The sequence below is a fragment of the Triturus cristatus genome, chromosome 5_2 (genome assembly GCF_964204655.1).
Source record: "Triturus cristatus chromosome 5_2, aTriCri1.1, whole genome shotgun sequence".
NCBI classification, from domain to species: domain Eukaryota; kingdom Metazoa; phylum Chordata; class Amphibia; order Caudata; family Salamandridae; genus Triturus; species Triturus cristatus.
In genome coordinates, this window is record NC_140588.1 from 1,004,967,623 (window position 1) to 1,004,985,795 (window position 18,173).

General features: G+C 40.3%; 1 protein-coding gene across 2 annotated transcripts in view; it reads right to left on the bottom strand.

The window, feature by feature from the left end:
• MTMR8 (myotubularin related protein 8) overlaps positions 1-18,173 on the bottom strand; it is a 483,391-nt gene that overhangs the window by 172,586 nt on the left and 292,632 nt on the right. For both annotated transcript variants that reach the window (XM_085608281.1, XM_085608282.1), the window contains 2 exons: positions 11,409-11,518; positions 2,728-2,853 (listed from right to left, as the gene is read on the bottom strand). In XM_085608281.1, coding sequence (XP_085464407.1) covers positions 2,728-2,853; positions 11,409-11,518 — 236 coding nt within the window. The remainder of the gene's footprint in view (positions 1-2,727; positions 2,854-11,408; positions 11,519-18,173) is intronic.

The window sequence follows — 18,173 nt, forward strand, 5'->3', positions numbered from 1 at the left end:
GTCCTTCTGACTCTTCCCCCTCCACCTCCCTTTTACTCACCCCAAGCCTCCTCCTACTGCTATGAGCTCCAAAACAAAAAAAAAAACAATTTCTAAATCCTTCCCTCTTCTATCCCTCCGCTATCCTTCTAACTGAATAACATATTCACCAATCAAATTGCTTTCATATTTCACTATACTAATTCACCACTAATCCATTATGGGTTATAGAGTAGCGTGATACTCGCCAAAAAAGCGCAGCAACACCCCATCCGGGGTAGTAAGCGCTATATAAATGCATTTACAATACAATACTTATCTATAATAGGCCACAAAAATCTCAACAAAAGGCAAGACAAAATTAATTCCCATTCTAGTGAAATTAACCCACTACCACCATCCATGCAAAAGAAGAGAAAATAAATATTTAAAAAGTATGAAATACTCTGCTCATCTTTTGCTAATATTCTGCATAGTATGGAAAGAGCATTCTTTACAAACAATATTAATTGAATGCAAAAAGCCACCACATTGAATAGGTACAGTGCTCCTTCTTGAATGTATTTCATGACTGTGTGCTTCGTATCAGGGTTTCAGAAACCTCACATCGAAATGACTCAAACCTAAATCAGAAGTAGCTTGAGGTTTACTGATCAGGCCCCACCAGTTGACCCCACATATTTCTGCCAATCAAGTACGGATCCCATCAAATGAAAACAATCTAAAACTTAAAAATCTCTCTTGTACATATATGACTGGTATGTAAATTGTGTGAGATTCCACCCTCCATTAGTGATTACACTAACAAAACGTATATTATTTAAAGAGAAAACGTTTTAGCTCACTGAAGTATCTGAAAATATTACATTATTCACTGGCTCAAAACAAGCCTGTAGCTTTCTCCTACTTTTAAAAAAAAATGAAAGTACTCTTGTGTTAATACATCACAGCTTTGAAGTATGTTTACTGCTGAATGGTTCATATGACCTGAACAATTATTTTTAATTAAAAAGTGCACAAAACAAAGACTTGTCTTTCTATTAACACCGCTTTGCAAACTGCAGTCATGGGTTAGGGAAGGAAGCTCTAAAGGATGAAAGCAAGATAAATTAGCTATTTTCCAGGTGCTGCATCCAGGACATTACTTGATAGACTTAGAAGTTATCAAACACCTACCAAAAAGCAGGAACAATGCAAGGTGTCCAAGTAGGCGAGCACAAAGCAGCTAATTAAGTTCATTTGCCTGGAGATTGCCTTCAAAAACCCTTTGCATAGCAAATCTAAGCCATGCATATTTATTGTTAATAAACTAATAATACGCCAACATGGTAATTTAAAGTACATCAGTAATGAATAGCACACAATCAGACCTGTTTTCAAGAGTGCACATCCAGCATGGTAGTGTTGTGTCTTAAAAGGAAGCCACATTGAAGAGAGACGATTTTTGTACGTTATATTTTCAGAGTGTTTTATATCAAAGATTGCACAGGTCTGTTTTACACATATTTCCACCATAAGAATTAACAACATAGACAGATACATAGTAAGAGGTCACCCAGGGACACTTGACCAACACTGCATCCGTTTCTACACGAGCAATTCAGGGCATGATCTAAATGTTGTCGGAGAAGGAACTCTGTCGCAACGACAACACAGTTCTCCTCCCCTCCCCCCCCACCCCCACATTTAGGTCTGCCCGTCTCCTTTAGAATCGGGTGGACCTCAGGCTTTATTTGTTTATTTATTTTAGTATTTATAAAGCGCACTGTGATCAAAAATGGTATTATGGCGCAAGCTAAACCACTATGTGAGGGAGTCAACTGGATTAGGTCTGAAGGAGCAGAGCCTGACTGTTAGTAAGGAAAGAGCTAGATTTTCAAGGACTTTCTAAACATCAGTGTGAGATCTCAGTGGGGCTGCCAGTGTATTCCATATCTGAGCTGCTTTGTGGCAATGGCTCGACTTCCTTGTCAAACTCTTTTAAATCTATCTTCTTGGACATAGTTACCTGTAGTTGATTGGAGAGGTCTGCCAGGGGTGTATTTTCTTAGTTTAGCTTGTAAAGGTTTTGGTCCTTTATTGTGTAGTGCCTTGTGTATGATGCAGAGTGATTTGAATATTATTCTCTGTTTAATCGGCAGCCAGTGTAGATCTCTGACGACGGTGACGACTACTCCGTCTTGGGCACGATCAAACCCCTCCGACAGCCCAACGGAATATTTGCTGTTGTTTGGCTGTATGTTCACCCTCCTAATTTCGATAGGTATTGAAAATTGGCTGTATGTCCACCTATCACAGCCAGGAAAACCCTGGTTGTGAGGGGCACTGAAAAGAGCTCAATTCCCCCTTCACCATGGGGGAAACTCCCATGTGGAGCGGGGCAATGTTTTTTTTATTTTCAGAAATAAAATTACGCTTTGGGATTTTCTTCTTGGGGGAGAATCCATCAAACTTACAATACATTAACAGGACCTGCCGGGACAGCAATTCCTGCCAATCCTAGAAATGGGTGGACATTTCTCAATTTAGAGGATGGCACTCAGGCCGCCTGGCACATTTAAATTAGGCCCTCACTCAGAAATCTCATACTATCAAATCCCATGTAGGCCAGACACAAGACTCACTCGAAAGTCTAGGCAAGCAAGATCCACAGATACTAAATAAATGGAAAAAATAATGTTACGGTGTGCAATTTCTAGAGCATGCTATCCTCCCCAAAATCTCGCACAATAGTGGAGGCATTCTTACCATAAGCCCTCTAACAGTCCTGTAGAATGGGTCCAACAGCAGGGCAGCCAGAGAGCAGACTTGAGCAGTGCGGTCCCACCCATCCGAGCAGTGTACCAAGACACTGGCTTTTTCATCTTTGACTGCCTACCAAAGCAAGACAGAATAAAATTAGCATTTTTATCCAATGTAACATCAAATTAAAACAGATCTGCGCCAAATTTACACAGGGCTCCAAAAACTGAGCAACATGAAGAAGCAAGCAGCTTGCCTCACACCTAGATGAGGACTCATACAAATATAAAAAATAGTTTGAGGAGCCAGAGCTGCAAAAGGTGAGGGTCAGAGAGGTCAGTTAAAATGGCTTGTTTTAGAAAATAGTTTACCCTAAAAGAGATTTCAGAAATTCTAGAATTGGAACTTCAAAGGATGGCAATACTACTACCCATCTTAAAATGCAAAACCCAGAATGAGCTTTACAGTTATTCATTCCCTCCAAACCCTGAATTTTCTTGAACTACGCCTTTGTCTTGGCTTGCCCCCATTCCACCCACGTGTTCACGAGTGGCCCGTTTACCCTTATCAGTGTGGTGAGTCAAGTGAATAAACCAGAGACTCGATCAGAGTGGTCAGTTGGCAACCAGGTATACACAAGGATTATCTTTTTGCAACAAGAAACTGAGGGATTGAGGCAAGAGAGAAGCGCACCTGCCAACAATGATATTGTGGGAAAAACGTAAGATATTCACAATGGTGCAGTGAACCTTGGAGTGCAACCCCTCTACTTCAAATGGACAACTTTCAAATCACAAATTAGTGATCACGGACCATGTATAAACAAGTAAACACTTCCGATGTCGAAATTTTCTTTCTTCATTTGTGCTTTATTAAATATCCTCTCATGTAAAGTTACATAGTAAAATGAATGATAAAATCCAGTTGCATGTGAGGGTCATAAAAAACTATGATGTGAAATACCCAGTGGCTGTACATATAAATCAGTATCATCTAGGTGACGAGAACATCTTGTTCCATGCAGTAGAACAGGAAATAGAGAGATAGTCCTAAGACAGACAGAGGCAAGATGATTAGTAAAATTTGGATTGAATATTAACAATGAGTTACATAATTTTTTATAGCCTCTATTTTATCAAACCGTTGGTCATCTTCTGAACGGTTTACCAGCTCTAGAGTGTCACAATCACTCATCTGTACGGCATGTGCTTTACAAGCAGAGAGTGCATCGGATAAGAACTTTTCTCTTTTGTGACAGTCTTTATGATAATGCACGTAAACCCCCTATGTATAGCACATCAACTCTAAATATGTATATCACCCTATAATGAAGTTATAAATATTTGCTAATTGACAATAGTTATATGGTACCTTTAAAAACAATAAGAAATGAGAACACCTGGATTGGAATGGCAGAGATTCGTTTTTAACTGCACTAGTATGTTTAACAAGTTGTTGCTGCTGTATGGAGGCTCTTCATTTAACACATTCGAATCATGATACGGGTGTGTTTATAAAAAACAGTTCCATTTATACAATAAAAATCTTATAACGTCAGACAAAAAGTTGATAGATTCAATTAATACAAGCCTTAGCTGCACAAGTAATTTCCGTATCATAAAGCAACACACAAAGATGGCGCTGGCATTGTATGAATGTCTTGCACCTCTAGATGTTTCATGTAATCAATTAAGTCTATAGAAGCACTGCTTCAAAATGGCGGCGGCCATATGTGTCGTTCAAATGGCAACACTTTTAGGTAACAGTTAATTTTAATTCGGACATGGGGATGGGATCACATTTTATGTATATAACCAAACACATGTTATCACTTTGGGCAGAAACTAAAAGCTTTCTTTAAAAAGTATTGGGTGTGACTATATAAGTTTACGCCACAAATAGAACATTCAAAGATGGAGCTGATTTTGAGATATTTTGCATCGTTTCAAGACATCTTCTATGCGGATACATTTTTTCAGGTGGTTCCTTTTGAGTGTTAGTATATAACAGCTCACTTATTGGCGATCTGTTTCATGTTTGCAAGTAGACGCCATGACTGTTACAAGCTAAAGGAACTAGAATTTATCATAAGTGGCTCTATAACCAAAGTCGATGCTGTTATGGTTTAATGTTCTTTTGAATTGTACAGGTTAGGAAATAATTAACAAATTAAACTCCTTTTTAATTAACTGCGAATTTTTGATATCATAGTCTTCATTTGCATAAAAGAACTACCACGGTTAAAGATACAATTAAAACGAATGTGCTACTAGTTTAGATAATACATGTAATTTAGTGGTCTCTTTGTATACTAGGTCCTTAAGGGTGACCATAGTAGATCTAATTTCGTGGGTGTTCTCGCACTACATGACCATTCTAAGATGTCGCTCTTTATGAAGTTGCCAATAACACAGGTAAAACATTCGACCTATTGGTTCTCTTGTAAATTACATTATTTTAATAAAATTCAAATTTATAACCATGAATAATCTTATTTTTGCTTCAACTGAATACATAGACTGAATAACTTAATTATGAGTTCTGAAATTGCATTTTTGTTAACTTTTGTGACTGGATCGCTAGATTAAAAAAATGATGATTATATTATTGTTAGTTAGGCAAAACACACGTTTTACCTGTCCCATGACAAACTAGTCAGCTTAGCATTTTACTATTAGACATAATATCATGTTTCAGAAAGCACAACTTCTACATTGAAGTTGTTGCATATAATCATTATATTGACAGGGTAGATCCAACACATGACCCATTGGTTTTATCTTCAGAAACGAGTGTGCTGAGTGGTTTACAATCGGATATGTAATAACCAGGTGTAATATACTATTTTGCCTGGTACTCACTTATCTTAACTTTAATTGAATATACACATCTCTGTTAGCAATGCATCTGGTTCTATGCTTCAATACAGTATTCTGACCATAACATGCGAAATGTCTGAACCTAAGAATAATATTTTTGTCCATCAAATTTGTTGATGTTTCATAAAATTGTTCATGTCGTATGTAATGTTATCACACATGAGTTTGTTGGGTGTAAATAATTGTTCTCTTTGAAAAACATGAGTATGTAAATGTGATGCTTTTTTCTCATTTCTTTATTAATTTTAGTTGTATACACTACAATTATATGATGTATGGATGTAGTCCAAAAAAATAGTTATTGAACCGTCATAGAATTCCTGTACTGTATGAATTGACAAAATGTGGGTGTACGCAGTGCCAGTAGATATTATGGTTTGGATGAATGTCAAGCATATTTTAGTAATATGTCTAATGTTAGCCCTTTCTCTTTTTTGAAATATTCTCGCCTTATATATCATAATTTTAAAACGGATACATATAGTTTTAAACATTTATTTGGCTTTTTCAGAATACCTATACTGCATGATTTGACAAAATTGGGATGTATACAATGCCAGTAGATATTATAGATCTGGTTAATCCTACATACAATCTAGAGGTATGCATCACGTAACATCTTCTAATAGGAGTGTGTAAGTTATGTAGACTCAAGCTACCATGAAATATAATATCATAATCAATTATTTATGGCATGCACCATCAAATCACAAATAAATTGTAATGGCGGTCTGTTTGGAGTTTTCTCCAATGTTGTAATAAGACTAATTATGTGTGTTTTGTTTTTCATTTTCTTTTTTAATACATTTTTTGATTTCTCTTATGTGTATGTACATATTGTAAATAAGGTTTATGTGTTGTATGTTTTTGTAGCCCTGAAGAAGTCTTATGTGGACGAAATGCGCCAGGCTACTGGATTTTATCACTCATTTTACTGATGTAACTTTACATGAGAGGATATTTAATAAAGGACAAATGAAGAAAGAAGATTGACATCGGAAGTGTTTACTTGTTTATACATGGACCGTGATCACTGTTGTGGTTAAAGAGAAAAAAATGTGCTGAATTCTTGTATTACACATAATAGATTATGAATTGTGAGTGCCGAACCACTATTTGTAACCAGGATTATCTTGCTCATACATTTGGCCTTAAAACTAATACCACGATTTGGTGCTTCACCACAAATCGCTTGATATCCTTTCTTTCCACTGGAGAGCAATAAGTCATATATGCAGCTTCTGTTCTCTGGCTTTTCTTTTACTCAAGCAAACGTTCATATAATGACCTTCTCTGCAGTGAGAACTAACTTTTTTACTCGTAGCTCTTTCACATGCTTACTGTAGCACTTAACTTTTTAATACAGTGTATGTTGAAAAGGTGCAATAGAAAATGGTGAGAAATTGTTGATTAGAAACAATCCTTAAGAGAACAATTCTGTGTTCTTAGAAAAAAGCTTTACTGAGTTGTCCTACATGTAATTATAGACAAGAGGATGATGGAAACTCTTTGTAACCCCATGAATTCATCCAATAATTGTCCTTTCAAGGACTTAGAATAGTCCAGTAAATCATAGGAGTAACAAGCATTGGTAATGCATCGCTTTTGCCTATGTAATAAATAGAAAACTGTTTTCATCAATCATCGTCCTGTAGAAGGAAAGAGCTACCGGATATAACACAAGAGTAGAGAGGATGTGGCGCAGCGACCAGAGCTGCTGACTCGAGCGCTGGGGGTCCCGGTTTGAGTCTCGATGGCGCCGCCCAGCATCCAGTGATTCTATGCAAATCACTTAATCTCTTCGGGTCATAAATTGTTATATAAATATAATGCAATAGTAAAAAGCAAAACTTTATGAAAATATAGATCCACCAAAGCGGATGTTAACAGTATTTCGGCAGCAGGAAACTGATAAGAAAAGCAGACTAGGAACAATCAATAGTAAATGCAGGGAAATATGCTCCAGCCAATAGAAATGGAGGAAGGGTAAGTGGCACACATATGAACCAATATGAAGCCAGGAAAGAGAGGAGGCGGGATTTAAGTCCCTTTTAAGTTTATATTAAAAACAATAGATTTCTCAAGCACAGCGCAAGCACCTGTATAGGCAAAACCTAAAAAGGCTGGATTATGAACGAGAAGAAAAAAAAAAAAGAACAATGATGCTTGGCCATCTTACACCCTAATGTGTCCTCCTCTGGAATGAGGCTATTGCTGGCAATGCAAAGTCAACTAGCACCTAAAATAATACTGGTAAAAATTAAGGCGGTCATTGCTTGTGGCAATTCGATAGACAACCATAATTGACCCTGTTCTTTCTTACCATTTGGCCTGATTTGGGATTGTAGAGATTTCTTAGACTGATGGGAATGACTGACGGCTAGCAATAACAGTGCAATTATAGCTTCTGTACTAGATGGTAACATATAGAGACAAACAAAGGTACCATCAGCAGAAGTCAAAGGGTCCAGACTACTGAATTTGTTTTATGTTATTCGGTCAACGGTCTCAGGAACATCTCCCCTTTTTAAATTTCCATGCAGTGTTAACTGCTTACGTGATCCTACATTGCATTTAAATATATGTTCTTAACTCAAGGATAATTTTTAAAATTCGTACAACTGTCTTCCGTGGTAACAAGTTATCACTTTTTTAAGCTTGCGCCACATTCTAATATCCTGCTTTTAGTTTCCAGAGCATGTACTGGATGCATACATCCTTTATCGTGCCTTTGTCTAAAGCAGAATTCTGGATTGTCTTTCAATATTTTTGCTTGCCAGAGCATCAAATACAGAACTGGCAAAAACAAATAGGGGTGGACAGTCTACGAATCCTTGGCTCTGTACTTAAGACACTTTAGGTGAAAAAGAAGCGAACCCATCATTATTTCATTGTTTTCCCTCCGACGTAAGCAACTGGAAACATCCTGATATATACACAATTTTTAGAAGTGAAAATTAGAATGATTGAGTCTCGCGTAAGTGGTCATTCTGCCAACAATGATGCCAAAAAGTGCTGCAAATCCACAGACTTCTGTGGAAGACTAGTCAAGGACTGCTTGGATTAGCCAGCAGTATGAAGTGAAGATAAAATACTACATGCAATATGGGAATTTCAATGACACTCAAATGATACCTTTTGTATTCCTGGTGAAAGTTGCAAATGGATACAGAACACAGACCATTTAAACAGCACACAGCAGAAACTGATTGTTCCCTTGGTGAACAAATAATGGATAAAGTTATTCTTCTTGGGGCCCATTTTGTCAAACGCTGAAGGATGAAATTGTAAAGGGGCCATTAGGTTATGTGCATGTTGTAGACATGGCTACAGAGATTAGTAAAGACTGCGAAAAGAGTCACAGTTATGGTTTCATTTTAGTAATTTGCATATTCTTTTCTTATTCATTTAATGAGGAACGTTTAAGCAGTTTACATTTGTATACTTCATATAATCAATTTTAAGGGATTTAGTTTCACATTTGTTTTTATGTTTCACTTTTAGATGTTTTTCTTTTCTTAACAGATTTTACATTTAGGTGTTGTTTGATGTTTAATTACAAAAATAATTTTAGCGCTGACATTTTGTGTTGTCTCTACGATAGCGGCCTCTGAAAAACTAGGAATAACTTCTTCAGGCACATGTCATTACCAGACAACACACCATTGGGAGTCTTTTGCAGACTGTACCCAGTTTATTTAACTAACCACACTGCTGCACAACGAACATGGAGACACCAAATGTTAAAGATCTGAGGGAGAAGGTAGGTGAAAATGGACACCTCTGAGTAGGGTGCAATGAAGAGTCAACCAAGACAGAGCCCAGAGGGAAAAGTAATTAATTAGAAGCTATTGCATGGGGCTCTAGAGTAGAATTAGCAGGTGTCTAATTTTTGGCTTGATTTGAATGACTTCATGGATGCATGAACGCCAAAGGTTTTATGAAACATGCAAGCTGAGATGTTCTGTCAAGTCAGCAGAGAGCAGCCTCATATATGGTGAAATCCATGCCCAATGTGGGCATCCAGCACAGTTGATAATGCTTTGTTCCTCTTAGAAAGTGCAGTTTATTTTTGGTAGGTTTTGTCTAAGACTCGACAGAGCGGCTAATCCATCTGCTTTGTTATAGAGCTAAGGACTCCAACTAACAAACAATTAGGACACATTCAGATGACAGCTGTGTATTTCTCAGAGTTGTCCATCTGTTAAAGTTGCCCAGTCTCATCAGACCAAAACCTCCTTTTGTGTAGATTCACAGATTTGAGCAACACTTATCTTACGTCTGTCCACCCCTGCTTTAAGCCCAGTATGAAGATATTTTTGAATGCAACTAATACTATGTTTCTGGATGCAGGACTTCAAAAAACCAAAAACAGACTCAGTAACACAAGCAGCTTAATATGATGGATCCAGATAATTCTTTTGGGGTCTTAGAGGAATATCTAAGTTAGGGATGGACCAGCCGGTGGGCGGTTAGTTCCTAATTGTAGCTTTATCATCTGTAACCAACGATGAGCACTTCAACTGCAACATTATTTCAGATGGGGATATGCTTGCATATTCTCTCATCTTCATCACTGTAGAAAGCTGTACTGACTCCTGCAGCCCAGCAGTCAGGGGTCAGTGTAGCTTTCCCCAAAGATGAACATTAACTTTGAATTGTGAGAAAAAAGTTCTGCTCCACCCCTCGAGATAGGGAACACAACAAATGGGTCCCATTCCTATATTCCACTTAAACTCTTTCAACAGTTAGCCTACTCATAGAGTGCCTGGGCGTGCATTTGTGGACAAAGATTTTAGCAGTACATTTGTATCTAAAGTCCACAGCACAGGTCATATTTCCAAAGTTCAAAAAAAAAATAAAACCTGCACGAGACACTATGAAGATGGACTTTTTCACACACATCAAAGGAGATACTATATACTCCCACCACTCCAGCATCGCTCCAAAACCATTCCATCTAATTTCTCCCTATATCTACTCTATTCTCTCGTCTGTTGGCCTGCAACTTGGCTGTTTATTGTAACAGCAGAATAAAAGCCCTCACTCTGGTTATCATCCTTGAAATCTGTCTACGCCTCATCTAGCACTCCATCTTCAGCAAGCTTTACACCAGGCCTCTCTTCTATATTCAATCCCTAAACAAAGCCCTCAACATTATCTTACACACCTTGTGGAACCTTGAAAGATCCACCCCTTCTACTTCCGTTGGTTCTCATCTCAGTGTGCCACACCCCCCCGGTAAAAGATCCATACTGGGGGTGACAAATACATCCTTCGTCATGACTCCACCACCTTACCTTGAACGTTACCCAATTCTACACTTTTGCAACCCACATCCATCCCAAACTTAAAAACAACCCTCACTATTATTTATTCTCCCTAAGTATCCTCAAACTACATGTCATTTTGCCTTGTGCCACCCTCCCAATATAGCAAATATCATATAAAATAGCTGTAAAACCGCAAAAATCCTGCTGAGGTCCAGAACCACAACACACTATAATTTACATATTTTCTATTAAGCTCAGAGCAATCCTATTCAACTCTAGTTGATGGATAGCAGAGTGGAATAGGAGACATTTCTTGACTATAGTAGACCACAAACACAATCTGGACTCGGATGTAGAAGGCTTGATGCAACTGTGGTATTCGTCAAGGAATATCACACTCACCCACTTCTTTTGAATACTGATTTTCAGTGATAATCTTCCATGAAAACCCTATACCGTAACCTCCATAAAATAACACAAGGAACCTACCAAATACACACAAAAAACACAAATATTACATATGAAAGAAATTCACCTTTGCAAGAAAGACTCCAGCATCCATTACTGCCTTGATATGCCGCAACCAACCACAGTTCTCCAGGCCTGTTAGAAAGTCGCTCATTGAAGGGGACTTCTGCTCGCACACTAAAGGAATATTGGAAAAGAAAAACAGCATTAAACCAGAACAGCAAAACCGATGCAATCAATTATCTTGCTTTTTACTGCTTCTCAGAATAGTCTGTTTTTGGCATACGTTTTCTTTATAAACTTGTTTCCCACACAACTAATTCAGCAGCAGCCACCATAAGTGCACAAAATCACATCATACAGATACACATTTCAACAAGCTCGCCCCTCAACCACAATTTGATGACAGTATTTTCAGAGTACAGTGAAGCATACAATTATTAGTATGCCGTAAGTACAGCATTAATGTCTCATGGAGGCTGTATTTGTGGAAAAATATTCATCCTTTGCCACCAACATTGACTGCCCATTTTCTATGGTATGAGATAGCTGCAACCTTACACCGTTTAGTCACGATAAGTTCAGTGAAAATGAGCTAAATATAAAATCAACACTATCCCATGTCCTCTTCAAGAAGGCGCTGAAGACTCACCTTTTGATGGAACACTTTTGCAGAGAATTAAGCACGTCAAATGCTTACCTCTGCTTGGACATCCATCCTGTTTTAAGTCTCACTTGCTCTCGCTTTTCTCCGTCTATTGCACAGCACTCAATAACTTTATGGATTGACTTCTCCTATATAAATAACAATGCATTCATAAATATATTCTTCATTTTATCCTATTCATGTACCGCTTTTGCTGTCACAGTGGGACGGAGCATGTGATGCTGTAGCCAACGCTATGTCCCATAACCCTGTGATGGTCAGGCTACATAGAGAGTAGGTTAAATTGTCATGGCTAGGTGGTCAGCCGGGAGTGGAACACTAAATCCTTACCGAACAAGTTACTTACCTTTGGTAACACCTTATCTGGTAGAGATTCTAAAATGCCGCAGATTCTTTAACTTCGGATATTCCCCAGGTGTCAAACTGTATCTGGCAATCTTGAGCAGTACCTCTGTGTGTCGGTAGGTGGCACCGAATGGCTTCACATCTACATTGTCTGTGCCAGATGTGATGCGTGCAGTGCCTATATAGGTGCCACCCCACTGCGCTGACCTCAGTTCCCTTGTGACTCTTTCCATGCCAGAATAACAAATTATTTACCTTTGGTAGCGTTTTATTTGGCAGAGACTATCTAGCCGCAGATTCCTTAACTTGGAATTAGCCGAATTAGCCCCAGGTGTCAGACTGGATCCGGAATTTTTTTCGTGAGCAGTACCCCCAGGTGGTGGTGTTCGGCTCTGTCTCAAATCGTCCACACCGGAAGTGACGTACCCATTACCTATATAGGCACCAGCCCAGTGCGCTGTCAGTTTCTTTTTGCGACTTTCCACACCTTGAGAGCAGGGTCACAAAGAACACTGACCACTGGTGTGTGGAACAAGGGCCCTGAGCAGGGAGTAGCCCTGTAGCTAGAAATACGTTCACAGGGCACAGAGGATGGGTGGCTCAGTAAGGAATCGGCGGCTAGATAGAGTCTTTACCAGGTAAGGCATTACCGAATGTAAGTAACTTGTTAATCTGATAGACTCTTCTACCCTCCTTACCTTAGAATAGATACCCAAGCAATACCTCTTTAGAGGTGGGTCTGCGAACCTGATTTAGACTAGGAAATCCTGCAGGACCAAGCAGGCAATATGCCCATCCCGACAGACCTGACTGTCCAGGCAGTATTACTTAGAGAACATGTGCAGCGAGGCCCATGTTGCTGCTTGGCACATATCCAGGACCAGAACTCGGTGTGCTAATGCAGTGGTTGCAGGTGAAATGAGCATGCAAACTTTCTGGGGGTTGCTTCTTGGCCAATGCATAGCAGATCTTAATGCAGAGCACAATCCATCAGGAGATGGTTCCCTTCCGCACAGCCTTCTCTTTTTTGGCTCTAACATATCCCACGAAGAGTTGATCACCCACTCAAAATGGTTTCCTGGGGTCAAGGTAAAACAATGCTCATTTTGGGTCCAGCCAGTGGAGTCCCTTCTAATCCTTAGAGCAGGGGTTTCCAATCTTTTCTATGCCCCGCGCCGCTTTGAAATGTTTGATTAATGTTCGCACCCCCTACAAAAGTAGAATCACATTTGAAGAAAAATAGTAAATTTTTTATTTTTTGAACCATAGATTGAACCACATACAGTACTGCAGGTGAAGAAATTGAACTAAAAAACAGAAGCTTTTAACTCAGTGCACAATGCCCAAATATTAATTATGTCACATATTTTCCCTCTTTGTTGCATCCCCTGAAATTCCATCTCGCACCCAGGTTGGAAACCACTGCCTTAGAAGGATAAGGTAGACCCTAAAAAAATAGGCAAAGTGATGGACAGCCCTAAGTGGAATTGGGTAACTACCTTCGGCAAGAAAGATGCTCGAGTCTGAAGGACCAGTTTGTCTGGGAAGAAAGACGTATGGAGGCTGAGAATACAACTCCTGAAGTTCACTGACCTTCCAGGAAGAGTTATTTCCCACCAGAAAGGTCGTCTTGATGGTAAGAAGCTTAAGAGGGCAGGTACGAAGAGGCTCAAAGGAGGCACACATTAGAAAAGTAAGAATCATGTTAAGGTCCAATTAAGACATAACGAAGGAAGCTGGAGGAAATAAGGAGGAAATAAGTGCTCCAACCCTTTAAGGAAACTATTTACAATAGGGGACTTGAAGAGAGAATGCCGAGCTGGCAGGTGCAGGAAAGCAGAAATGGCGAACAAATAACCCTTTAACTTGCCCAATGCAGAGCTCTGATAGACCAGGGTAAGGATGAACAAAAGAATTTGGAAAAGGGGGGCAGACAAAGGGTCAACCTTTTTGTCTGTACACCATGCCACAAACTTGCTCCAACAGTCAGCGTATACTGTCTTGGTGGAGGGACGCTGAGCTGCCAAGATAATGGAAGGTCAAAAGCTGTCAACTATTGCCACTCAATCTCCACGCAAGAAGGTGGAACGTTGACTGGCTTGGGTGGAGAACCCTACCCTGCTGCTGTTACAGAAGATGCTCCCGAAGGGGCAGCCAGATCGGAGTACTGATGGCCATACACAACAGCTTGAGATACCAGGCTTCCTGAGCCCAGCCCTGAGCCACAAGAATGACTTGGGCCCAACCGTTCCTGATCTTCTTGATAACTCTGGGGAGGAGTGGTATGGGTGGAAAGGCGTACAGGAGGCTGGAGCTCCACTCAAGAAGAAAAGCGTCTCCGAGCGAGAGCGCATCGGAATGAAATTAGTTACTTACCTGTAACTGTAGTTCTCCAGTATTGGAATCTTTCATAGATTCACATGCTTGAATCATTCCCCGTCGTCCAGAAATATCACAGAAAATGTGCGTTAGAAAATGGATGGTGGAGAGAAAGGAAAAAAGGCTCACTTTATTGAAAAAGATGCCCAAGAACCGCTTGTCCTACTGCTGCTTCTCGCACAGTCTCCGAGCCAAGCAGTAGTGTTTAATGAATGTGTGCGGCATTCTCCATGTTGCTGCTCTGCAGATATCCTGAAGAGACGCACCTGCAAACAGCACCATAGATGTGGACATGGCACTGGTGGTGTGAGCACGGACTTTTGACGTCAAAGGCTGGCTCGCTTGTTGATGACAGAAAACAATAGCACTTGATATCCACCTTGATATGCTCTGTTTGGTGAGAGGAAACCCTTGTCTAGGTGCACTGAAGGCTACAAATAGTTGTTTGGATTTATGAAAAGATCTGGTTCTGTCCAAATAGAATTTTAGGCACTGTTTGACATCCGGGGAGTGCAGGGCACGCTCTGCTGAAGTTTGAGGATTTGGAAAAAACTATTTTAAAACAATTGGCTCATTTAGGTGAAAGTCCGAGGGAACCTTCGAGATAAACCTAGAGTTCGAACGTAGAATAACTCTGTCATGTTTGAATTACAGGTAAGGTTCCTGGGTAGTGAAAGCCTGGAGTTCGCTTACCCTCCTCGCTGAAGTAAGAGCCAGTAAGAGAGCAACATTACAGGATAAGAACTTTGAATCCGCTCTGTGGATAGGCTCGAATGGGTTCATTAATTGAGCAAGCACTGTGTTTAGCTGCTATGTAGTAGGAGGGGCCCGTACTGGTGGAAAGGTTCTGAACAAGCCTTTTTGGTACTACTTCACCAGTCTACTGGACCATAAAGATGGAACGTTGCTTGATCTTCGAAAACAGAAAATGGCCGCTAAATGAACTTTAATTGAAGAGTGAGCCAAGCCAGAACGCGCCAAATGCAGAAGATACGGCAAAAATTCCTCTGGTGATGAATGGAGAGGATAGACGTTAATCGATGTGCACCAAATGCAGAAACTCTTCCACTTGAGAGAGCATGTCTAGTTAGTACTATCTGTTCGTGCTCTAGCAAGCACATCTCTACATTCTTGTGGGATCTTTAAATGTTTAAATTCATGGGACTCTGGAGCCAGGCAGATAATTTCAGAGAACTGGGATCTGGATGAAGTACTTGTCCCTGGCTCATCATCAATAGAGATGGAAATGGTTGGAGGTGGATCGAAGGCTGCACTGACAGTAGGTGAAGTTCTGTGTTCCAATGTTGGCGAGGCCAAGCTGGGGCTATTATGATCTTTCAGGGTTCCTTCTTTATCTTTTTCAGCACCTTTGGAAGGAGAGGGATGGGAGGAAAGGCGTAAGAAAATATGTTGGATTGCAATTGTTGGATCTGATGCTTGGAAACCAATAAGGGGACGGCACGAAAAAAATAAAGAACTCTTGGAAGGATAACCATTTTTAAAAGATTGGATCTACCTACAAGTGTAAGATATAAGCTCTGCCAGGATTCCAACGTAGATTTGGTTTTATCCAAGATATCGTTCCAATTAGCAGAAACCAGATCATGCAGGTTGGATCTGATCTTAATTCCAAGATACACCACCTCTTCGACCACCCTAGGATCGGAGACCGTGGGTGAATTCAAACAAAGACATTGAGTCTTAGTAGAATTTAATTTGTAACCGGAATATCTACCGAAGATACCCGCAAGATGTTCAATAACTGGAAGAGCCACTTCTAAATTAGAGGTGATAACTGTAATATCATCTGCATATGCAAGGACAATATATGGCAGATTCTGAGTTACAAAAGGGGGAATTTGGGCATTCAGCTCGAGCATTTTCACAAAGGGGTTGATATAAAAAGCAAAAAGGAGAGGAGAACAAGGACATCCCTGACGTGTCCCTCTGCAGATCTTGACCACCTCCGATTTGATTCCCATTGTACAGATCCTAGCCGTGGGGGCTCGATAGAATATCTGAAGAGCACGTATAAATCCAGCACCGAATCCAACGCGCTTCATTATTTCCCAGAGAAACAGCCAAGCGACCCGGTCGAAGGCCTTCTCGGCGTCGAGCAGGGCGAGACCCAAGGGTCTGGATTCGACCTGCGCGACGTCGAGGAGAGCAACAACCCGGCCAACATGGTCAACGGTACCTCGACCCGGAACAAACCCGTGCTGTAGAGGTGAAACCAATTCCGGGACAAGCGAAGCCATTCGATTAGCGAGAAGCTTAGCGTACAACTTCCCATCACAATTGATCAAAGAGATCGGGCGGTAAGACCCTGGCTGATCCGTAGGCTTCCCTTTTTTAGGAAAAACAACGATATGTGCTTCATCCCAAGAACGGGGGGGGGGGGGGGGGGGGGGGGGGAGATCCTTGCCTGGCAGCCTCAAAAGCACATAACATATCTTCCCGTACCTCAGAAAAAAAAACCTTATAAACCTCCATCGGGAGAGAATCTGGCCCAGCAGCCTTGCCCGAGGGCATTTTAAATAATGCAGATTCAATTTCTTCAAATGCTACAGGTCTTTCCAATCTTTCGACATCCACCGGATCCACTTGTTCCCATCTTAAAGCCGGAAGCCCGAGATCGGCGGGAAGGTCTCCGGTGTCCGGTTGAGCATACAGGTCGGAATAAAAATAATGGCAATCCCTTTGTGAAAGATACATTTGGGCTCCGGGGCGAATTCGGAGAGCTTCACGATGGAGGACACTACCATTCGATCGCGGGGGATGGAGAATCCCCGATTTTGCGTTATATCAAATTTCTTGTTTACTCCTAAAGATGCGTATTTTGCTCACGGGGGAGGAGGTTAGCAATTTGGCAGAAGCGCCTTCAATCTATCAAATGGCGCTTGGTAGCTATGCCAAGAATTGTTTACAAACTGAAATTGATGGTAGCTACTACAAACGCACTCGTTTTAAAATACTTACCTCTGCTTTTTCGGTTTGGAAAACTCTTAAAAAAATGTTTCATATCCCCAAATACACTATTTATACTCCTTTAATCGCTCCACATCTTCTTCCCTCAATTTTTTATGATTCAGTTGGTCGGCAATGGTACTCCAAGGGGATTTCGCGGTTAGGGGCTTTTGTTTCTGCAAGGGGAATTTGTCTTTCTTTTGATGAATTTAGAAAGAAATTTGATTTAGCTAACAATCAGTTTTTCAAATTTCTCCAGATCTGGGATTTTCTTTATAAACATACTTCTCAATTAGTCTCTATCCGTATTATTGATGCTACAAGCTCTCAGTTACGAATTGGCTCTATTTACCAGATACTATTGGATTCTAGAGTAGATGATTTGGACAAAATTAATTTGAAGTGGAGAACCTGGTTGGCTTCTCCTCTTATCAACGTTGTAGACTATCAGTATTGCTCATAGGACCTTGTATT